This window comes from Mesoplodon bidens (genome assembly GCF_964165515.1).
Source record: "Mesoplodon bidens genome assembly, chromosome: 5".
NCBI classification, from domain to species: domain Eukaryota; kingdom Metazoa; phylum Chordata; class Mammalia; order Artiodactyla; family Ziphiidae; genus Mesoplodon; species Mesoplodon bidens.
This window is the reverse complement of record NC_138161.1, coordinates 66,005,366-66,029,429: the sequence shown is the minus strand read 5'-3', so window position 1 is coordinate 66,029,429 and position 24,064 is coordinate 66,005,366. Positions and strand designations below refer to the sequence as shown.

The window sequence follows — 24,064 nt, the reverse complement described above, 5'->3', positions numbered from 1 at the left end:
GGCACAGTGACGTACACCGGAAAGGTGGGTGACTGCTTTGCTCCAGAAGCAGATAGCTCAGTTAGTATCTTGAACAGTATATGCGGAGTTCTTCTTGTTTTTGTTTTTTTTCGGCCATGCTGCGTGGCATGTGGGGTCTTCGTTCCCCGACCAGGGATGGAACCCGTGGCCGCTGCAGTGGAAGCGCGGAGTCCTAACCACTGGACGCCAGGGAGGTCCCGAGTTGTAAACAGCGTGTTCCCTGACCGGAGCTCTGCCTCCTCTCCTACCAGTCAGTATTCCCTGTTCATTCGGGTCTGAGGCAAGGGTCAGTGGCTTCAGCCTTATCTTTAAAGCCTTGCACGAGATTGGTTACCATGGGTGGTCTTGCATTTCATCCAGTCAGGCTGTGTCCAGACTCACTGAGCAAATGCCCCATTGGGGATTTTGCCACGTGGAACAATGGGAGGATTCTTGTGGTGTTGCCCGTACCTGTTACTGCTGAGTTAGGGAGGGAGGCTAGTTTCTATTTCCTTTCGCTGCCTTACCTTCAGGGAGTTAGAATAGCTCTCAAGAGCTTAGGGCAGGACCTTAGGGAAAAGGGCCTTGTCCGTGAGCTTGATTCCATGGAATGCTCTTGGATCTTTAAGAGACTTCACCCTCCTTTGGAATTTTTTTTTTTATGACAACCAAGAAAGTTGGATTGATTGATTCATTCATTCCATGGGTGAGGCTTCCGTTTTTTTCCCCTCCTTTGGAATTCTGAGAAGGAAAAGAGGTTAGAGCAAATTTGAAGTTGCTCAGTCTACCCCTGACCTCTGCTCTTCACGAGGGTCCTCAGAACAGAGTGTATTTTCTACTTACGGATGAATCATAGAGCCAGGACTGGTTACCCAGCACAAGAGAATGCTCTTATATGTCATTTGCTTGTTTTTGCAGCCAATAACCTGAGTCATAGATTCTGTGGTTATAGTTCGTGACCAAATGAGGCTTTACAATAGTGCTCATTGTGTGCCCGGCAACTAGCACAAAGTGTGTGGTGTACTAGCTCCTGTAAGCCTATCAGCCTTTGATGAGCTTGCTCATGTTAGTTCCTGTGTCCTGTTTTTATTGTAGAAGGCCAGAACAAGCTCGTTTTCAAACCAGATCTCACTCTGGAAGAAGTACAGGCAGAAAACCCCAAGGTGCACAGAGGCCGGTATCACCCTGAGGAATGCAGGGCTTTGCAGCGGGTCGCCATCCTCATCCCTCACCGGCACAGAGAGAAGCACCTGCTGTACCTGCTAGAACACCTCCACCCCTTCTTGCAGAGGCAGCAGCTGGAGTATGGCGTCTACGTCATCCACCAGGTGAGTGTGTGGGCAGACCAGGCCTCTGCCCGCCACACCCTCCTCTCTGTGAGGCGTTTTGTCCTTCTTGGGTAAAAGGGCATCAAGCTATCATCAAAGGTGAGGTCTCTTATCTCATTTATCCTTGAAAGTAGTAAAGGCACTTCTTGTCCCAGAGTGTGGAATAATGGGATAAGTGCTGGGAAATTTTACTGGCTCTTAAGTGATCCTCTGGAGGGAGCCTGTTTTCTTTCGTGAGCCCTTCCATGTCAGACAATGACAACCCAAAGATATTCCCCTGGGACTGACCTTACATTGCCTTCTGCATTTGCTATACACTACACAATGAGATGTTGGAACTGTGCTTTATTATTGAGCCTGGCTATTCAATGGGGATCTAGACAGAGGAGTTGACTACTGTGTGTTAATCGCCATGGAATTCTATGACTGTCTCCACCTTTCTGCCTTTAACTTTGCCACTATCTATTATGTAGAACACTATGTTTAGTTTTCACTTTTTTAAAAAAATAAATTTTATTAATTAATTTATTTATTTATTTTCGGGTGTGTTGGGTCTTCGTTGCTGTGCGCGAGCTTTCTCTAGTTGCAGCGAGCGGGGGCCACTCTTTCGTTGCGATGCGCGAGCTTCTCGTTGTGGTGGCTTCTCATTGCGGTGGCTTCTCATTGCGGAGCACGGGCTCTAGGCATGCGGGCTTCAGTAGTTGCAGCACACGGGCTCAGTAGTTGTGGCTCACGGGCTCTAGAGCACAGGCTCAGGTGTTGTGGCGCATGGGCTTAGTTGCTCCGCGGCATGTGGGATCTTCCCAGACCAGGGATCAAACCTGTGTCCCCTGCATTGGCAGGCGGATTCTTAACTGCTGCGCCACCAGGGAAGCCCCTAGTTTTCACTCTTATGATTCACTTTTTTGGCTTCCAAAAGCATGATTTAGTAGGAACACGGTAAGTATTAGTGTAGCCTGCTTTGAAGAGTTTAGCTCTAAGTGGAGTGGGTGATTTAAGGTGCCTCTATCTGGTATTAACATTTATTGAAAGAAAAATAAGACATCAACAACTATACATGGCTGTCTTTTCAAAATTGTCCTGGGCCATCCAAATAATTCCCCCTCAAATCCTTACAAATGCTCCGAATGCAAGGAAAATCATTAACTATATGCCTAATATTGGTCATAACTGGTAATATTTGTTTTAGGAAAACTTTTGACAGATCAGAGGATGCTATTCTGCAATGTATACTTTATAATAAACTGGGGGTCTTAAAAATTAATGTGCATATATATATTACATCTATCCCCATTTTATGAGGATTTGAAACAAAATTTAACTGTAATATTGGTTTATCATTATTTTTGTTTTTAACATTGTTAGTCATTCAGAGTTCTTACTCAGGACAGCAACTCCCAGTATATATTTTTATGAATAGAAAAATATGTCTGCTTTATGTTATTCTTTTCAGGAAAGTACTGTGGTGAGTTTTGAGAACTGCCTATACTTTTGTTATGATAAACTGTTTATTGAACTGGAATTTATTCTTAAGGAATTTGATCCAAATAGCCATGAAAAAATTACTACTGTAAAAAAATGTTTCATACCATAGCTTTGATTATATTACTGGTTTATTTGTGTTCTTTCCTTACCCAGTAACGAATCTCCTCTGTAAGGCCACTATGAGGATTAGTGTCTGCCATGAAGTGTTAAATCTGGGTTCTCTTACAGTGATTCCACGAGACTTTTAAGTAGCTTAGGTATATGAGCAGTAACCTTCTCTGTTTATAGGTCAGGATTTCTTGATCCTTTCTGGCAAGCTATATTTTTTGGGGAGCTTAGTGTAAATTTGTTACATGGGGTAAGATTGGGATTAGCTAAGAGCTGAACAGCGAAGCAGTGATTCTACTTGGCATGACTGGTATGTAAGAAAGGTTTTGTGGTTTTACACGGGATAAATAAAGGTATGTTTAAAATTTTTTTAGAGTTATCTTTATTAGTGTTTTAAAACTATGGTTTTTTAAAAATATTGTTGTAAAATACACATAACATAAAATTTACCATCTTAACCATTTTTATTGTAGAGTTCAGTAGGGTTAAGTTTGTTCACATTATTGTGCAAATAATCTCAACTAACCTTTCATCTTGCAAAACTGAAACTCCAAACCTATTAAACAACAACTCTTCATTTCAAGGTGTTTTTAGTTATGGAATACAAGTATGTATGAAGCATAAAGAAAAGCACAAAGGGCCTGTTATTGTTATTGCATCTACTGTGTCAGATTTTCGTGTCATATGTATACTCTTGTGCATTAGCAAGAATAATACCAGCTCCTGCATGTGAACTGAACAGGGGAACAGTGTGAAATCTTGTCTCAGGAACTTTTCAAGTTCTAATTTCCATATCTATAGGCTGGAAGTAAAAAGTTTAATCGCGCCAAACTCCTGAATGTGGGCTATCTAGAAGCTCTCAAGGATGAAATTTGGGACTGCTTCATATTCCATGATGTGGACCTGGTGCCCGAGAACGATTTGAACCTTTACAAGTGTGAGGATCAGCCCAGGCATCTGGTGGTTGGCAGGAACAGCACTGGGTACAGGTAAGGCGGCTCTGCTCACAGCTGCCTTAGGTCAGAAGCCTGGCCTGTTATCATCAAGGCTGTGCAGACACTGTGTCCACGGTGTCTGCAGAAAATGAGAAATAGGAAAAATGGTCCCTGACATATCACTTAAAGTTCAAAACAGGAATTAGAGAAATACGATTTTTTTTCTTATTAGGAAAAAATCCGCCAGCAGCCTTGGCAGAGGATCACAAAGATAAAAAGGGAGAGAAGAGGGGAGGGAAAATAGTCCAAGCTTTGCAAATGGCGGCCAGCCTCGCCTGCAGGGCCCACCTGGTGGAACTTTTGCAAGGGCTCCCACGCTGAGTAGAACTCAAATAACTTAGCTATCTCTCCCTGCCTTCTGCCTCTAAGAGGCAACAAGAGTGTGCCTCCAGGTCAGCTTTTAGGCCTCTTTTGTGAGACTGTGATGTCTCTTTCCAGACCGAGTCTGGAGGGAGACTGGGAAGGGGCATGTCCATCAGGTGGTCTGCTCAGGAGCCAGGACACCCAGGACAAGTTCCCTTCTCTCAAAGTCACTGTGGGAAGAGCCAGGCACCGTCATTTCTGCTTTCATGCCCCCCCGCCCCGCCCCATCCCACCCTCCACCACACACACACATGGAGAGGCATAGCTGCTTTTCAACCTTATTTTGTACCAGTTCCTATTTGAGAACAACTGAGGGGAAATAGCGACCAAGAAAGTTCTCCACAAGGGAAACTATATGTTCACTTATATGTGTGCACACTTACCTGTCAGCCTCCACCAAGCCCTGCCCCTCGTGTGTGCTCACATGTGGGGTGCTACTGCACTAGGGGCCCTGAGACCGATCTGAATGAGGCCGAGTGCCCATCCCCACAGCACTCCCTGGTGTGTACTGCTGTGGGGAGACAGGCAGCTGCAGTGGAGCTGTGTCAGCTTTGCACTTCACTTGTGCAAATTCAACTAGGAGCACATGCTAACGAGGGGGAGAGTTCGGGGTGGGGGTGAGGCCGAGGGAGAGAGAACTATAACACTATAAAATAAAATGGGAGGTTCCACCAGCGTCTACTCTGGGAAGTGAGCATGAGATGCAAACCATGAATCTCTTTTTGTGTGTGTGTGAAATATTCTTCTTTTTATTTTTTCTCAGTCATTTAGAAAAGTAAAAACCATCTTTACTTCACAAACCATACAAAAACAGTTGGTAAGCCGGATGAGGCCTGCGGGCTATAATTTGTTGGTCCCTATAATAGCATGTCCACTGGGATGACAGGATCAGATTTGCATTTTCAGCCAGTGAGTCTGGAATTCAAATGTGCATACGAATCATTTAGGGATTCTGTTAAAATGCAGGTTCTGTTGTGAGATTCTGTATATCTAACCAGCTCCCAGGTGATATTTTGGCAGCAAGGTTTGATCTGTGAATCACACCTCGACTACCAAGGCTTTCAAAGATCCCAGGTTGGATCCATCCATGGAAGAGAGCCTGGATTGGAGAGCGAGGGTGAGGATGGAGGGGAGAGCTCTGTAACATCAGTTAGGAGCCTCTTGGGAGGTTGGCTCAGCAGGCCTTTGTTGCTGGGAGGAAGTGAGAGCTGGGAGAGAGGGAGAAGTTGAAGATGACAACAAGGTTTTGTTGGTTAGCGGTGCCTTAAGCAGAGATCCCAGTGATCTGTACAAAACTGGGTACAGAATAGTGCTAAAGAAGTTTTTGCAAACCATGAATCTCTTGATGCCTCCCTTGCTCTTGGTTTCCATGTTGCTCTTACTGTGTAGGTTTCTCACTTTGGACTGTTTAAGAGATTTCCAAGAGTAACGCTGACTGCAAGCGATCTTTGCCTCAGGTACAGACGTTAAACCCAGTCCCTGTGTAAAGTGTGGGATATAAACAAATACCTAGAATAAGCCACAATGGGTGAGAGTACACTCTCTTTAAGAAACAGCTAGGGAAGGGTTTAAAGCTGTTGTCCAGGAAATGTGGCATCTCCATCTTGTGGAATCAGTGGGAGCTTCCCAGCAGAGTTCCAAGATGTGGAAGCAAGAGAAAACATGGCACAGGTTTTGAGGAAAGGTGGGGAGTTCATTAGTGCTGGAGAATGAACGTCTGGGATGGTGGAGGGAGGAGACGCTAGAGATGAGGGTAGGCAGGGGCCAGGTTAGGCAGGCGTTGTTCAGTCTGGTAAGGAGTTTGGAGTGCCTGTGGAAGGAATTAGAGTGCTGCTGACACATGGTTACAGCCAGGAATGACAGGAGAAAGGTCAGTTCAGCTGGCCTTTAGTGTATGGGATGGAGCAAGGCAGGAGGGGAGAAGATGAGGGGCAGATGCCCACTCCTGCCTCCATGCTCCAGGGGCAGTGGGGCCAGAGGGCAGGGGAAGGGTCTGGAAGAGAATCCCAGGACTTTTTCTTTTGGGGAACTTGATCATTATCTGGAGGTTTTGCTTTCTGGTCTGTGAGCCACCTCTGCACTGAAGAAAGCAGCATATCATGGCCGGGTACCTTGGTATTTTCAGAAGCGTGTTAGCCATCTGCTCACTCATTGGTATTAAGATGTCACTCTCTATGACATAGATTACCTGTACTTCAGACCCTTGACATGGGTGATAACTTCCCATTGCCCAGTCTTTCTAGACATCTGTGGTGAGAAATTACAATCACACAGGATTGTTTTCTCATTTGTTTGTTTTTGGAGTATGGATACACAGGATTGTATCAAGGACAGGCCTTTTGTTGGGATTCTAGATTTTATCTTTGCATTAAGCTGGACCATAAGAAAATGAGTTCTTGGGCATTCCTGCTGGGAACTGATCTTGAGTAAAACTTTGGTGTGATGATCCTGGGTTTTATCAGATGCCACTCACTCTAAAAAGAGCCCCTGTACGAATGTTGCTGTTTTAACTTGCTATTGTAATTGGCCAGACATTTCTTTTATAACTAGAACTCAGGAAGCCTTTGTCTTCCTTGAGTAACTGACAGTTTTCCTAATGTAAGCCAGGTGATTGAATGTGTCTCCTCTTTTGGTCTGGATGCAAGAAACTCAGAGTCAAATCCATGACCTTCTTTCAGAAGCTGAAAAGAATCTTATTTGCAGATCAGAGTTCTAATATATTTCCTATTCTAATCTTCTATCTGATTGAAGTTTTCCTCTCCTCCTGGTTTGTCATTTATGTTTTTCTACTTTATTGTATGTATCATGTAAACTGCCTCATCTTCTGTGGTTTGAGGGAGGTTGGCATAGGTAATGTAGGAGTTGTCTTCCTCCTCCTTAGTTATTGCCTTTCCTCCTTTGGGCAAAGTCCCTCTAGTTGCTGGCAGGTGCAGTTGCAGGTGGCTAAGTGTCTGCCCTCTGCTGGTAACTGTGTGTCCCTGTGCCACAGAGCTTAAATCAGCACACTATTCATTGTCACAACTGCCCCATGAGTATGAAGGGAAGTGCAAGAAGTGTTTTCACCTTACACACATGCAGAGGGAAGAAGTTAAAGCAACTTGTCTCAACTATCTCAGACTCTGATGAAGACAGAAATAAATCTTGTTTATGCCAGTGATTATGGGTCCATGATAAAGATCTGTACTAGCCTGTGGGAAATTTTATTGCCAAGAATTCCTTTGGTACCTGCCTGCTTTCTACAAGGACTTTACTGTTATTTAATGACCCCATTTTCCCTACCCTTGGGCCTTACAGTCCTTTAAAAATAAGTAAAACTGTTTCAGGGCCAATCAACTATTCATGCTTTTCTAGATAAGAAGAAAAACCAGAAGGAAAGATCAATAAACATGTAGATATTTGGCACCTAAGAGGCAACTGAGGAACTGATACTTCTTTAACCTTTCTTTCCAACTGGTCTCCTCCTGCGCCTCCCACTGCAGCTAAACTGGCCTCTCGGTGCTCCTCACACAGCCTGCCCTTTTCTCCCTCTCGGCCTTTCGTCACGGAGTTCTGATCACCAGGAGTTCCCCCAGTTTTCTACCTGTCTGAATCCTCCCAGGCCCACCTGCCCTGACGTGTGGCATCTCCTTCCTCAGAACCCTGATAACATTCACCTCTCTTGCTGGACTATCAACTGTGTGTGAGGGCAGGGCCCACTTACTCTAGCGTTTAGCCAGCTGCTTTGCACACAGCGGGTAGTCGTTACTTAATAGGTCACTACCAAGTCGTCAGTGCTGGTTGCCTCCTGGTGACCCCAGGAGGGTGGCGCGTGGCAGGTTATGCCTGGGCAGTGGTTCCACTCAGTGTTCTGATGAAGCTGCTAGTTTTCAGGTAGTCTAGGAACCCCTTCCCAGCCAAACAGAGTCCAGTAACCATGGCAACAAGTCACTGCAGTCAATGTCTTGGTCAGTAATAGCTGCCTTCTGAGCACTTTGTTCTTTTTGTTTGTTTTGGGTTGTTATTTTCCAGAATTTTAGGTTGGGGGTATATAAGTAAATCTATTTCCATTGTGGGTTAAGCAGGGTCCTCCCCATCTGTACTCAGAACACAGAAACAAACAGCTGAGCTACAAATTAACTTTTGGGACTCCACCTATTAGATGGCAAGTGTCTACATGATTATTGATGTTTCCTTTTGGTTTTTATTATTATCTAGAAAAGCAGACATTTTATTGGTCCTGGAATACTTTGAACTGACATTAATTAAAGTTAGAAATCCTCCATATATATTCACATCCTCTTATTCAGTAACATCCAAGTTATTAAGCTGCCTTCATTAACACTTCTGAATTGTTACAGTGTTCTATTCAAGGGACATCTTTATTTCTCAGATCTGTTAATTTGTCTACCAATAATCCATGAGTCCTAAATGAGTGGGAAGCGCTCTCTGACCAGGACCTCCTGACCTCTTTTCTTTCACCTTTTCCTTGTTGGTATACCCACAGCTCCACCCTTTTTACTCTCCTCTTTTCACTTACTACATTGTCTTCGGGCAGCTTTCCCTACCCTTGTGCCTTCAGGTACCACCTCTTGACAGCTTATTTCCAAAGCTATCTCTGTAGCCACTCCTCTGTATTGAACTTGGACCCTGTATCCTTTTTCCCACTGGCAAAAGCCCCAAGGGTACCTCATATTCAGTTTATCCAAACTGTAATTTGTCTTCTTCTCAAAACCTAATTATCAGTTTGTATACCCTGTTTTTGTGAGAGGCACTGTCATCGACCTAGTTGCCCAAGCCGGAAACCTCAGGGTTATTAAGGTATGTTGGGTTCTCCAGGAAACAGACTCTGAGACGGAGATTTGTATGCATATAAGTGGAGGTCTGCATAAAAAGTGTTTACGGGAGCTCTCTCCTGCTCTCCACCCCACTCCCTAAAAAAAAAGGAAAAGTAAAAAAGCCACTCGTTCACACCGAACCTGGATGCAGCCCCAGAATGCTCTTAACCCAGAGCCCTTGGCAGCCACAGCTATTCACTGGATTGGCACACGAGGTGAAATCTATCATCCAGGTCTGATGTTATAGTGCGCATTTACAGGTACCTCTGTAGACCTCTGCACACAAACACTAACAATAAAAGGTGGGTGGCACCTTGCCTAGTGAGCAGATGTGAGAGCTTGTCTAGACAGAGGACAGAAGGCCAAGAACGTGGGGAGGTGGATGTCAAGCAGGAGTGGGTGGGTGGAAGTGCATGGTCTTCAGAGTGTTCCTAGAATGCCCGCCCTGCAGCCCGAGACTTCTGAAGCATCTGTGGAGAACAAGAGGACTTTGCACTAACATTCTTACCCTTTCTCTTCTCTCTTTCGCTCCAGGTTACGTTACAGTGGGTATTTTGGGGGTGTTACTGCCCTAAGCCGAGAGCAGTTTTTCAAGGTGAATGGATTCTCTAACAACTACTGGGGATGGGGAGGCGAAGACGATGACCTCAGACTCAGGTGAACAACAGAGACGGGTCCCCTTCACGGGGCTCTGCTAGCAGTGGTTGTGTATAGTTCCTGTGGATGCCAGGCCAGCAAGTCATGAGGCTCCGACTTGGGCTTGAAGGGTGGCAGGGGGTGGGGGTGAGCAAGGCGGCCCGAATCGCTCGTTGCCCCTGGCAGTTCAGAAATGATAGAGGGTGGTGTAGTCCTGGCTAACGGGGGTCCGGGGTCCGGGAGTGTTGGTGGAGGTCTCTGTGGACTTGTCAGCAGGTATTACCTACTGAGATAGAGTCTCACCCGTGAATGGCAAGTCCCGGACCAGAGCGTTCGCAAAACTGCCACCTGAGGAAGGTGGCCAGAGGCCTGTTCAAGCCTCTGCTTTCTCTCAGACCCCAGGCGACCCTGGTAGTTCCCAGCGTGCAGAGCAGGGAGTGCCAGCAGCCTGTGAGGAGTTGCACGCCCCGAAGCAGGCCAAGATGTCCTCTCCTTATACACGAGCCAGCCCCACACTCCGTGGGAGCAGCTGCTGGCCTGACTCCCTGGCCTGACTCGGAGCTGCTGGCATGACCCTCAGATTCCCTTGGACTCCCTTCTGCTCTGGGGGATTCAAAGGGGATATGCCTGGTCTCCCCTCTCAGCCCCCTTCCCTGAACTTGGGTTTCATGGCCAGATAGTTATGGGTATCCCTAACTCCCAGAAATAAGTAATTATTCAAGAGCCTGGGGCCAGTATCTTCAGACTTGTAACAGCAAGGTCTTTCTATTAGGAGACCCCCTTTCCTCCTGTTGTTGCCTCTTAGAAAGGAAATTTCTCAGCTGGTGTTCTGAATTAATAGACGTGTGGCTGCCAGATGTTTTCCATTGCTTTTCCATTGCATGAAGAAGCCGGGCTCCATGCTGGTCTTGTTCCCAGGTCTAGGCTGAGAGCCTCTGGAATGTTTCTGGCAGGAGGGAAAGGATCTCCCTGACCAAAGGCTGCATAGAAATGGCCGTAGTGATGGGCAGCGGCACTTCATGGCCCAGCCCATCAGCAGCCTGTGTGGCCCTGGCTTATGAAGTGGACAGAGGTACCTGCTAGATTTCAGAGCAGGAATAGCAAGGGCTCGGAGTCAACTGTATCCATCATGTTCCCCAAATCCATTTCACTGCCCAGAAGGGACGGTTAGTAGAATTTTACACTGATGATGTATCTTCACTCTCTTTTTTTCCTGTTGCTCCTCGGTTTCAAGGTAAAGGGGATCCCCAAGTTTTGCTTTCATTTGATGAGAACATCATGGCCTCCAGAGTGGTTCTTGACTAATGCTATGGATAGACCAACTGATTCGAGCATAAACATTTGCTGAAATTTCTTTACTAAATACTTGCTTACTCACCTGTGCAACAGGCACCACCCTCTTTCTGCTTATATAGTACATTACAGTTTGCAAAGAATGTTCCATGTGGACGGTCTCATTTGAGCCTGTGAGATCAACTCTGTAACACCATTGCCGTTTTACGGTCCGGGAAACCCAGGCCTGGAATAATGAATTGACTTACCAAGGTTGTAAATAACAAAGTCTAGGTTTGAACCTAGGTTTGTGACAGTTAACAGTCATTACTTTGCCTGTTAAAAGAAGGAAACGCTAAGTAAATTAGGGATCCTAAGAGACTTGATTTTTTAAAGATGTATTTTCTCAGTTGTTTCTGGAAGATGACAAAGTGTAAATTGACACATCTTCTTTGTACCTCAGTAGTAAATATGAAGGGTGATTCTTCTATGGACTTATTGCCTGAGGCCCAACATAAGAAAATTCTTCTTTTTTAATACCTAAATAATCAAGATATGTGTATGTGCACATATATGTAAATTTTTGCAAATGATTCTTTCTTAAGTGCCTAGTGGTAGATAATTGGGATAGAATTTTTTTTTAAACACCTCTGTTATTTTTCCAGGGTTGAGCTTCATAGAATGAAAATAACCCGGCCACTGCCTGAAGTGGGTAAATATACTATGATCTTCCACAATAGAGACCAAGGCAATGAGGTGAATATAGAACGGTAAGTCCTGGATCCACGTGCCTGGCAGGCTACCTGCGTAGTCTCTTCTGTCAGTAGTCCTATGCCAGATTTGATCAGATAAGCCAGTTTATTTTGTTCAAAGCTTTTCACTGAGGTAATTTTCGGACAGACCCAAAAGCAGAGGGAACATTTATTGAATTCGCATGTACACGTACCACATTCCCAGTTTCAACAGTTAATAACTCATGGCTTCTCTTCTTTCTCCCACTTTCTTCTCCTCCCCCACTGGATTCTTTAGAAGCAAATGAGATATCACAGCATTTCCTGTGTAAATATTTCAATAGTATCCTTAAAAGAAGTCTTAAAAAAAGAACTGCAGAGGTACTGCGCGCAGACCCGCTGCACTCCTGCGAACACGACGCTGCGAGCGGCGCAGAGCCTGCGGGCCATCTCTGCACCCCGCGCGCCCTGCCCGCCGCTGCCCCGGGGACTGCAGGCGGGCGCAGTCCGGGCGCTGCGTGCCGGACCCACTCTGCCATCAGGTCGCAAATTCACAGACAAACGTGAATGGGTGACAACGGAAAACAGTGTTGGAACAGTGGGAATCAGCAATTTTGCACAGGAGGCTTTTTTTTTTTTTTTTTTCTTTTTTTTTTTTTTTTCTCTACGCGGGCCTCTCACTGTTGTGGCCTCTCCCGTTGCGGAGCACAGGCTCCGGACGCGCAGGCTCAGCGGCCATGGCTCACGGGCCCAGCCGCTCCGCGGCACGTGGGATCTTCCTGGACCAGGGCACGAACCTGCGTCCCCTGCATTGGCAGGCGGACTCTCAACCACTGCGCCACCAGGGAAGCCCACACAGGAAGCTTTGGGAGATGTTGTTTACTGTAGTCTGCCTGAAGTTGGGACAAAATTGAACAAACAAGAGGAATTTGTTGCTTTGGAAAGTGGGAAAGCTGCTAGTGAACTCTATTCTCCTCTATCAGGAGAAGTAACTAAACTAATGAAGCTCTAGCAGAAAATCCAGGACTTGTCAACAAATCTTGTTATGAAGATGGTTGGCTAATCAAGGTGACACTCAGTAAGCCTTCAGAACTAGATGAACTAATGAGTGAAGAAGCATATGAGAAATACATAAAATCTATTGAGGAGTGAAAATGGAACCCCTAAATGAACTAGCTTGAAACAACTTAATCTAGCATAGTTGTCTTATATTAGTGGTGGATAGATTTTTAAAAAGCAACTTTTAGCAAAAGAAACAACTTGCAATGATGTTGCCTGAAGAAAATACCCCTTAACTTCCTAATGACTTCAGATAAACACTATGCATCTTTTTCACAACACCCTATGGTTTTTAGGCTAGTCTCCAGTTATAATATTCAGAATTCCTGAAATTATCTGTGGTAAAACTAGTTATGAAAATTATGTAATTCAAGGATAACATTGTTATCTTAACCTTATATAATGTTGTAACTTGCTTACAACCATCCCTGGATTTGGGTCAAAATACTCAGTTAACTTCCCACTGGAAATAAATGGCAGTGGAGAAAAGTTGTATAGTGTCCAATGAAGAACATTACTCTCATAATTTTGCAATATACTATGTTTACGTGTGCTGTTTTTATACAGTGAATCAACAGCCTTACAGGAAAATAAGAAACAGTTTAATAAAATATTCAACTTCCTAATTAAAAAAAAATACTGCAATACTATTATCATACCTAAAATAAAATTATCAATACTTCCTTATTGTCATCAAGTGTCCAGTCAGTGTTCAGATTTCCCCGATTATCTCATAAATGCTTTAATAAATTTTTTTAAACAGTTGGTTTATTCAGATCAGGATTGTAGACAAGGTCCACACATTGCATTTGAATGATTTCTCTGAAATCACTTTTAATCTGTAGGTTCCCCCTTCCCTCCTTCCTTTTTTTTTTTCCCTTGTAATTTATTTGTTGAACAAACCAGCTCATTTGTCTGATGGAATTTCCTACATTGTGGGTTTTGCCAGTCACATCCCTGTGCTATAACTTAATTTGTGCCTCTGCATTTCCTTATAAGCTAGGTCTTCGATCTGGAGGCTTAAATAGATTCCGGTACTATTTGGGGGCAAGAACGCTTCCTCTATAGTGCCATGTATCTCCTTTTGTATCCCAACAAGGGGACATGATGTCTGGTCATGTTTTGGTGATGTCAGGATTGATCTGTGGGTTCACGTGTTGGCCTCATTCAGTCATTGTGAGGGTCCCCATTAGTCTTCACCTAATTATTTTAGCAGCCATTGGTGATCATTGCCTAAATTTATTATTCAATTAGGGATTGCAAAATTATGATATTCTGTCAATCCTTCTGCATTTATTAGATAGATTTTTCTACAAAGAATGATGTGCCTTCTTTAGCTGTCTGAGTACCCTGGGGTACGGTTCTTATAGAAGAGGCAGGATAAAGGGAAAGAATCAGCATTGATTTTTTATTTCAAAATGATGAGTTGATGCTTCCTACAGCCTTCTGTATGTAGTTAATATTCTTTTCGATGCTCAGATTGTCTTTGGCAAATGTTATCTTTTTCCAGCGGGCTCCCGAATTCTTTGACATAACTGCGGTCGTTTTGAGAGCTTTATTCCCTTTGCTCCGGTGTGATGAGCTGTTCTAGGCTCATCTTGTGCTCCTGCCCCCAGGAATTAACCCTTTCACGAAGGAATCCTGGCAGATAAACCAATTCTTTTGGGGGCTATGTCTGAAAAATCTACATTTCTTTGTTCTGGTGGGGGTTTTTTTTCCTAATGTTTGAAACTGTATTAAAGGGCCTTTAGCCTTTTTGCTAGAGTCTACATTTTAAAACAATATTAAAAGACTTTTAGCCCTTTTGTTAGAACTTACCACTTTAACAAAACAGCTATTTCTATTTTCCATGTGTCTTTTGAGCCTTTGCCCATAGGTGTGCATTTTTCTCTCTAAATTAAAATAATAATAATTAATGAATAGATACAAAAGAATACTTATCAACTGTATGAAGAATCTGAAGATTCTTGATACCATGACCACTGGTCGTGTCCTCTAGCCAGTTTACGCCCTTTACCTGTATGGCCCTTCCTTATCCCATATCTTCCCCCTACCCCAAGAGGAAATACTTTCCTGAATTTTGATGATAATTAAAATTATTTTTGCTGTTTCTTGGTTTTCTTATTTACCCATGTGTTTGTATCCATGTACAAAAGATTGTTTAGTTTTGCATGTATTTCAATTTTATATAAATGAAATCATGCTGTATTATTCTTCTCTGACTTTATTTAGCTCAATTTTATGCTTGTTTGAATCCATATACAAAAGATTGTTTAGTTTTGCATGTTTTTCAATTTTATATAAATGAAATCATGCTGTATTATTTTTCTCTGACTTTATTTAGCTCAACTTTATGCTTCTAGTCTCCATCCACATTGTTACTGTAACCGAAATGCATGCTTTTCACTGCTCAGTTCCTAGAGACCAATTCAGTTCAACACCACCCCTCTCCCTGCATCCTTGGGCTCCAGCCACACAATTACTTCCTCTTCTTCAAACACATCCTGCTCTTTGACATGTCTCTGTGTCTTGCACAGGGTGGTCTCTTTTCCTGGGTGTCCTTTCCCTCATCTTCTCTGCTGTGCATTTCTTCTCTTTCAAACCTTGGTCAAATTTACCTTCTCTGACCCTTATGAAGTTAGGTGCCACTTCATTCAGCCTCCTCTGCATATAGTTTAACTTTGTTTGAGGTTCCTATGAGTCCCCGGCCTGCCTGCAGACCCAAAGTTCTCCCAGCAACATTGGAGGATTCATAGATGCCCTGAAGCTTATCTAAGGACCTGTCAGCAGTGGATGAGATGTATCATTGTAAATCCTTCTGTCCTGTAGACGGGGGGCTCACTGCGTGAAGGACTCTTCTGATCATTGGTCCTCAGGGTCTTCCATGGGGTTTGCCATGTGAACACATGGCTATCGTTAGTGTCGGTTACCTTAGATGGGGAAAATAAGCTTCTTTTGCAGTAGGAAACCCAACAAGTGCAATAGTTTACAAAGATGCGTTTGCCAAACTTTGTGACAAGGCAAAAAGCAGTGGAAATAGATGTTAAATTCTTATCTTTCACATTTGTTCTTTATCTTCAGGATGAAGCTCTTACATCAGGTGTCACGTGTCTGGAGAACAGATGGGTTGAGCAGTTGTGATTATAAATTACTCTCTGTGGATTACAATCCTTTATATGTCAACATCACAGTGGATTTCTGGTCTGCCCCATGACCCTGGCTCTTCTGGTGACATTTGGAGGAACTGAATATTTGATTGCAATAATTTTGGCCTAGAGACTTCCCCTAGTAGCACACATTAAGAACTTGTTGCAGCCAATTATTGAGCTGATTCTCCCTCTTTCATATTTTCTTAGCAGAACTGGTGATATGGAATGTAAAACAATTGTTTTGATCATGAGGGTTAAATATTGTAATGTAGATACTTGAAGGACTAAGTATAAAAGGACCACTCAGAAGATACCATGAAGGCTATTTGAGAACTCTGATTGAAGGAGATTTATTTAAGTTTGAAGTGACACATATTTTCTGGGATAAAAAGTGCCACAGGAGATCAGATTGCCGAATGTTCCAGAGAACCAGAATTGTTCTTGTCCAAGCAGGAAAGGGTTGAAGATATATTTCTGTTACTCATTTATCCTGCATGGTCATCTGGGAGGAGGCGGGTCCCAGGTGAGAAGAAGGCTGAAGAAGAGGGGAGAAAGGTGAAGAATGAAGATGCTGCGAACTTGGGACCAAAGAGGTGGCATAAGGACCGCATCAGGCGGAGAGCGGCTCCGGTGGTTGTACCGTTGCTATGGCTGCTGCCCTGTGGCAGGTGTCACCTGCCTAGATATGCCTTCCAGTAACATTTTATCTACTAGTTTCTGGAACATTTTTGTAAAATGATTTTGTACATGTAGGATATGAAATAGCAGTTTACAAATTACATATTAACTAATAATACATCAGAAGTACCTCTGTAGTAAAATATGAAAAAGCTTTGGGTTTCAATCTTGTTTTTTACTATTGTTTTGTTACCAAACCAAACTTGGGTCCGCTTGCCCACATGCAGTGAAGCCAATCTACTGACACTGGGTTGTGGTGAAGGAAAGTGCAGCGTTTACTGCAGGCGCCAAGCAAGGAGTCCAGGCAGCTAGTGCTTAAAAGCCCAAACTCCCTAAAGGCTTTCAGGGAAAGGTTTTAAAAGACAGGGTGAAGGAGGGGTTGTGGGATGTGTGATCAGCTCATGGACAGTCTTCTGATTGGCTGGTGGTGATGTAATCAGGAGTCAACATCATCAACCTTCTGGTTCCAGCTGGTCTGGGGTCTACTTGCTTGTGGGCAGCATACAGTTAACTTCTTCCACCTGATGGGGGTATCAGTATCTGCCAAACAGCTCAAAGGATATGGCTCAGAATATTATCTGTAGCCCTTGAGAAGGAACTAAAGGTCCTTGACTTTGTCTAATGGCTAAAGTATTATTATTTGGTCTTGTTTGACTGTTTTCCTTTCTTTCTGCATTTTCTCACTTCTCTGATTAAATATACTCTTTGGAACTCAGGGAAGGCCTAGGAGGCGAAAGTTTCTCTACGGACAAGACATGGGGGAGGACATGCGGGTGGGTCTTTTCCAGGAAGGCCCCGTAGGGTCCTGCTCGGTTCTAGCTTCCAGATGTATTCATGTCAGTAATCCTACTGCTTAAAAACAAAACAGATGAGACTAAGCCTTCCCCCACTTCCCGTCTTCATCCTTCTGTTGTTCCATCCTGTTCTTCCGTGCGCAGCCTCCTTGTGAGACAGCTCCAGGCCTGTGGCAGGTGCCTCTGAGTCTCGGCTCCTGGGGCGTGTTGTGTTTTTGTTCTCTTCATCCTCCTGTGCTTGATTGTGATCAGTAATGGGCGCAGCAGGGCTGCCTCAGGGGCACACCTGGTTGGTGAGAGGATAGGAAGGGGTGGAGCCAGGGCTCCTGAGGCCTTTGATTTGGAAGGAAGGCGGGGCCATGGCACTGATGTGGTACTGCTGAGCTTCCTGGGAGAGGGGCGGGAAATGTGGGAGGATAATCTAAGGAAGGTAATCGGAGGTGGATACTGGCTCAGAACAGAAATAAGAATATTTTGTTCGCCTAGGGGAATGGACACAAATAATGTAGATGTGGATGTTCTTGAGCATGTATTATGCAACTGTGCCCCAGGGTTTCTCCATGATTATTACATGACACTTTTAAAAAAATTCAACATGAGTGCGTGCCAGCCAGTTAGTGTAAATAATATCCTTCCCAAACAGGGAGAGGGAGGGAATAGGAGGATTTGGGGCTTCCAGAAAGACAGCAGTCACCACCCAAGTGGGGAAGGAGAAGAAAGGAAAGTGCATTTTGTGGACATGACAGGTTTACCTAGGGCTGGCCTGGTTTACCTTTAACCCAGTAGGGACAAGTAAATGCTGTGTTTTTTCTTTATTTAGAAAAGAAATAATAATGGTTTTCTTATTTTTCTCCCACCCTCTTGTCTCCTCTGCAGAATCTTCCTCTAGCTTTCCATCCCGATTTTTTAACTGAGGTATAGTTGATTTACAATATTGTGTTAATTTCAGGTGTACAGCCTAGTGAGTCAGGGTTTTTTTGCAGATTCTGTTCATTATAGGTTATTACAAGATATTGGGTATAATTCCCTATGTTATACCATAAATCTTTGTTGTTTATCTATTTTATGTATAGTAGTTTGTATCTGTTAACGATCTCAATTTTCTTAATTATAATCTAATGCAGACTGAACTATTGTAATTGCCAACAGCCTATGCCGGGGCCTCCAATTTGGAGGCTGTGGGTCCCTGGTCATGGCTGGGGAGGGTAAAGGAAGAGAATAGTGTGTGCAAGGAATTTGAGGACCCATACTGAGAACAATTTCTCATTCAATGGAAAGAAAATACAATTAGTACCATGTGGGAACTCCCTATGTATTTTCAGCTATTAACAAGGCATCTGCATTTTTTTTTTTTTTTTGGCGGTACGCGGGCCTCTCACTGTTGTGGCCTCTCCCGTTGCGGAGCACAGGCTCCGGATGCGCAGGCTCAGCGGCCATGGCTCACGGGCCCAGCCGCCCCGCGGCATATGGGATTCTCCCGGACCGGGGCACGAACCCGTATCCCCTGCATTGGCAGGCGGACTCTCAACCACTGCGCCACCAGGGAGGCCCATCATCTGCATTTTTTTAAATGTTCAAAACCACTGTCCTATGCCTATTGATATTCTTCGGGTAATTCTTTTAACCAAGATAAAGTACAAGTCATTTAAATGACTCACTGTGAAACTTCTTGAGGTGGAAGATAGTTTTTTAAGACCTTTATTTTCCTTCTCTGCCACTGTACCTGCAACGGGATTCGAAGCCCATGACTGGCAGGAGGCATATGGCTGCCTGCTTGCTCTGCTGGGCAGTTTGGCCTCAGAGGAACCGAGCTTTCCCAATTTCCCGCCCTGTGTGTCTCTTGCTGTCATTTGCCACAAAGAGGCCAAGCTTCCTGAGTTTTGTAGATAAGCCTACTATACTTGCTGAGGATTATATGGATGCAGGTCTCTTTGAACACCACAAATACTTAACATAAGGAGTGTACTACTTTAAAAGTTTTTATTGCTTTTTCTCACTTATAGTACCACTCCTTTTTATAGTGCTTTATGGTTTATGACATTTTAATACACATTTTATTGATTAGAGTTAAGTAGGGTAGAAGAGCAAGTGGAGGTTCCATTACACCATATTGCCTCCATCTGGGCTTCTCTCATTCTTTTTTTTTTTTTTGGCCGTACTGTGCAGCTTATGGGATCTCAATTCCCCAGCCAGGGATTGGACCCTGGCTCCAGCAGTGAAAGTGCCGAGTCCTAACCACTGGACCACCAGGGAATTCCCTGGGCTTCTCACATTCTTTAAAGAAGGTTTCCTGACTCTACATCCCTGTCCTAGCTCCTAGAGAAGTTTGGTATCTTCTGGACTTGAAAGTGCATCCCATTCTAGGGACTTCCCTGGTGGTGCAGTGGTTAAGAATCCGCCTGCCAATGTAGGGGACACGGGTTTGATCCCTGGTCCGGGAAGATCCCACATGCCGTGGAGCAACTAAGCCCATGCACCACAACTACTGAGCCTGCAGTCTAGAGCCTGCATGCCACAACTACTGACTCCCGCACGCGTAGAGCCCGTGCTCCGCAACAAGAGAAGCCACCGCAATGAGAAGCCTGCGCACCGCAACAAAGAGTAGCCCCTGCTCACTGCAACTAGAGAAAGCCCGCACACAGCAACCCAACGCAGCCAAAAATTAATTAATTAAAAAAAAAGAAAGTGCATTCCATTCTCATCTAGTCTCTAAACTTTTTTCCAGACTCCCTCCCTAGTTTTTCTGCCCTTTGCCCCCTCACTTCCACTCAAGCCCCTGGGGTTTTCCTGGGGCCCCAACTGCTCTGTGAATGGACTCTTGGGAGAGAGGAAAGACATTTTCTGCTGGACTAAAAACCTCCATTTTCCCCAAGTCCTATACATATATAGTCTCTCTCAAAAGCCATTAGTATGGGGCTTCCCTAGTGGCGCAGTGGTTGAGAGTCTGCCTGCCGATGCAGGAGACACGGGTTCGTACCCCGGTCTGCGAAGATCCCACATGCCGCGGAGCGGCTGGGCCCGTGAGCCATGGCCTCTGAGCCTGCGTGTCCGGAGCTTGTGCTCCACAACGGGAGAGGCCACAACAATGAGAGGCCCGTGTACCGCAAAACGAAAAAAAGCCATTAGTATGTCCCACAAAATGGAGCATATTCAGGAACATTTCATAAGTTCTTTTTTGCCCATCACTTTCCAAAAAAAAATTTTTTTTGTCAAAGTCTATTCCTTAGTACTTTAAATGTTTAAGCTATTGCCACCTTCATTAGTTTTAAGTCCACTGAAGATCGTCTTATACCTGCTGAGAGGGCCAGACCAGTCTCTCAAAGATATTCACAGAGGAGGGTGTGTTATTGTGTGTGTGTGTGTGTGTGTGTGTGTGTGTGTGAGATCTGGGGCCTTGGTGGAGAGGTTGGTGAAGGGTGAGGCACACTAATTGAATGCTTGCTCTGTATTTCAATTTTCCTTGCTTTTTAAATTTTAACTTTCCAATATCCCTATAGGTGTGTATGTAGTACTGCAAAGAAAAAAACAGATTCAAGTTAAGTAACTTCCCAAAGTTGGTAAGAGGAAGAGATAAGATTTGAACCCAAGTCTCTTGACTCCAGTGTCTTGTTTTTTCCCCCCAATATATGACATTGTCAGGCGATTATGAGATTTCTTTGTGACGGCAGTAAGGGCAGAGATCTCATTTGTAGCTAGGATTCTGGAAACAATGTACAGAACTTGAGATATATCCATTAAAATGCCTTATCTTGATACCCTAGTACATTCTTCCACTATTGAATAGGAGTTTTGCTATTACTCACAACTATTGTTTGAGGGCCAGTGAATTTGGACCAGTGTAGTTGGTCATTAAGCTTGTTGCAGTAAATTGAAGTAACATGATATTAGTTGGCATGTTCCCAGGGAATACAGGCCAAGCAGAGATCTTCAGGCCAGATTTATGGTATAACTTCCTGTTGGTATTTCTTACAGGCTGTTAGCTGTTCTAATGCACTCTTTACATATCTTACGGAATCCTCCCAGTGAGATCTGTCTTCCTGAAGCAGGTTCCAAGAGGCTGACTTGCCAAAGTCATGCAGAGCTGGGATTTGGAGCCAGGTTTTTGACTCCAAAGCTCATGTTCTTAACAACTTCATGGTATCGAATAAAACAGCAAATAAACAAAGAGAGGCAATAGGATGGGCAGAGTTGTTCAGAGATTGTCTATCCCCTTCAACCACAGATGCCCGGGGACACGCTTGCAGATAACGTGAGTCAGATTCTGACTCATTGCAAAAGCTCTTGAGAACACACCATGCGGAAGCTCGAGGTGTCTCAGGAAAAGAAGTCAGACAAAGTCTATGAGAGCGTTTGGGTTTGGGGTGGGTCATTTGGGGAGGTTCTAAGCCAGCAGGATGTGTTCTGTGTTGGACGTTGTCAGAAAGCAAAGACAGTTCTGATTTACCCACAGGGAGGAACTGGAGGAAGAATAGAGCTGTAATTGTGAGCACGTAGCAGTCACTTATTTTAGCCAAAAAAAAAGGGTGTGTTTGGTATTTTAAGGGTGGCATGGTGACTTTGTTTTTGTGCTTGGACAGAATTATGAAGCGGCCTCACTTTGCCTCATTTTATGTGACCTTATCTGAGGCTGGAATTCTGTGAATTGTTTACGTCTAGCAGGAGAATAGCATGGCTTAGTTGTGAGTGCCAGGCTAGCTTCTGGATGTCAGGGGCTGCTCTTTTTTCAAGAGGAACTCAGGGTGGAGGCCACTAGAAAGTAGGGCATGATGGCACCATTTAACTCCAGGATTTGGCTATTTGTCTTTTTCAAAGGAGGTGTGTGTGTGTGTGTGTGTGTGTTTTGGGAGTTGATTGGGAGTGAGGGGGAGGGTGGGTTAGAGAAGGGTCTAGGAACTATACATTTCTCAGCAATGCGCCTTTTCCCAAGATGTTTTTGGATCTCCTCATTGGATGCGGCCATTCAAGCCTTGTGATAAAAATGTCACATGTGAAAGCAAACTCAGTAGCTTACAACTAGTCTCCTCTGGGTTTCTTTAATTCAGTCTCACATATAGGAGATGATAAGGATCTGCGTGAGGTGAAACAGGAAAGGGAAATGACACAGGACAAAGGAGGTTGTTCATTCTATAGAAATGAGAAGGCAGCTTAGTTTCCAGTTCCTCAACCACAGCCGGGCTTGTCAGTCACGTGGATGGGGGTGGGGTTTTAGAGGAGATGTGATTTTCAAACCCTCATGACTGTCACTATCCCTTCTTTCCTTCATGGGTAGTCAGAAACTACCTGGTCTGCTGCTTAGAATGGGAGCAGTTCCCGTTTATTACAGCTGATGTGGGAAAAAAGTTATAGGGCCCCAAAAAATGAGCAGAGGGCTTCCTAATGTTCAGGGTGAACAGCCTGCCAGGAACCTGAGTAACAATCTGGGGAGGAAAAAGCCAACCGAGGAGTGTGATGACCCGTCTGGTATTGCAATCAGGTAAAACCTACCCCAGAGTCAGCCTGACTCATGTTTCGGTGTTAGATGGTAACTGTTCTTTGCCCACCTGATAAGCAGGCCTGTTGCAGGATTGGGAGATTTCTCGAGATGGTTTTTTCTGGGTGTGTCTCAAGCGCAGCAACCTGCCAGCAACCCAGAGCCAGGCCCTCCTGCTCTTCTTCACCCCCCGCCCCCCGGCCTGGTGGGGCTGGTGAGGGTCTCACCCTGGACAGTGTGGCTTGGGTCTCACTGTGAGCCCCACTTCTGTCCCAGAAGCCAGATGGAAGAGGGACAAGGCTGGGCTTCCAGGGAAGGTGGAGGGGATGGAAGCAGAAACTGGGCAGAGCACGAGCTGCCCTGAGATTAAACTGAAGACCCCCGTAGCAGGAAGTGCAGGAGTCCTGAACGGCTGGACTCTCTATAGGGAAGTCCTCAGGCCCGGGTCTGTGTCAGCTGAAAGGTGTGTCCTCCCCAACTGCTGGGGGCTGGACATAGTGAGTACCTGGGTTCAGGGTCTTATTTTGTAGGAAGCTAGCTGGAGAGGGGGCGGACGGTAATGACCAGTTGAAGACCCGTTGTCTTTCTAGTTACTTCGTGGTAGAGAAGGCAGGTGGTAAGATTTAACGAGCAGCAGGTGGGCCATCTTCCTCCACAATAGCTCTTTCCTGCTCCCACTGTTGCACTGGATTCCGCCAACTGAGATCAATTTCAGTTATTAAGGAAATATCTGCAGAGAAGATTAAGAGAGTGGGGACTAGCTGTCACTCACCCTTTAGTATGAATTAGCTTGCAAGAAGGCTTTCCCTTAACCTAGCTGAGATCAAGTCACAAGGAGAATGGAATCTTGTAGGGAGAGAGAATTTTGAAGCTCCGAAGCCTTGGAGGGGGAAGGCAGGAGTGGGTCTGGGACAGCATTTGCTCACGCATGAGGGCACTGGAAAATCCAGTGAGCAGCAGAAGAAAAAGGCACCAGAACACATGAGACAGGATGGACAGAGAGAAGGGAGAGAGGCGCTTCAAAGCTTTGCCCAGAGTAAGCTCTTTCCTCCTCCTCCTCTCTTCAAAAAGACCACAGAGAGAACCTTCTCAGCCAAGTGCAGGTGTCATTTATCTTGACACCCCAAGCTCTGTCCTGGAGAGGCAAGCGAGGCAGGGGAGGGGCAAGCTGGTCGTGTGTCA

The 24,064-nt window shown here is 44.8% G+C and overlaps 1 protein-coding gene and 1 pseudogene across 3 annotated transcripts in view; both read left to right on the top strand.

Annotated features, from left to right (window-relative positions):
• The window catches only part of B4GALT4 (beta-1,4-galactosyltransferase 4), a 30,149-nt gene extending 13,368 nt beyond the window's left edge, over nucleotides 1-16,781 (top strand). For both annotated transcript variants that reach the window (XM_081235784.1, XM_081235785.1), the window contains exons 3-7: nucleotides 1,096-1,328; nucleotides 3,723-3,910; nucleotides 9,628-9,750; nucleotides 11,667-11,771; nucleotides 15,873-16,781. In XM_081235784.1, coding sequence (XP_081091910.1) covers nucleotides 1,096-1,328; nucleotides 3,723-3,910; nucleotides 9,628-9,750; nucleotides 11,667-11,771; nucleotides 15,873-16,005 — 782 coding nt within the window. In that variant the 3' untranslated portion in view covers nucleotides 16,006-16,781. The remainder of the gene's footprint in view (nucleotides 1-1,095; nucleotides 1,329-3,722; nucleotides 3,911-9,627; nucleotides 9,751-11,666; nucleotides 11,772-15,872) is intronic.
• Nucleotides 12,037-12,890, top strand: LOC308617512 (glycine cleavage system H protein, mitochondrial-like; annotated as a pseudogene). Its single transcript has 2 exons — nucleotides 12,037-12,354; nucleotides 12,592-12,890. The product of its transcript is annotated as a glycine cleavage system H protein, mitochondrial-like (transcript).
• Nucleotides 16,782-24,064: the final 7,283 nt, after the last annotated feature.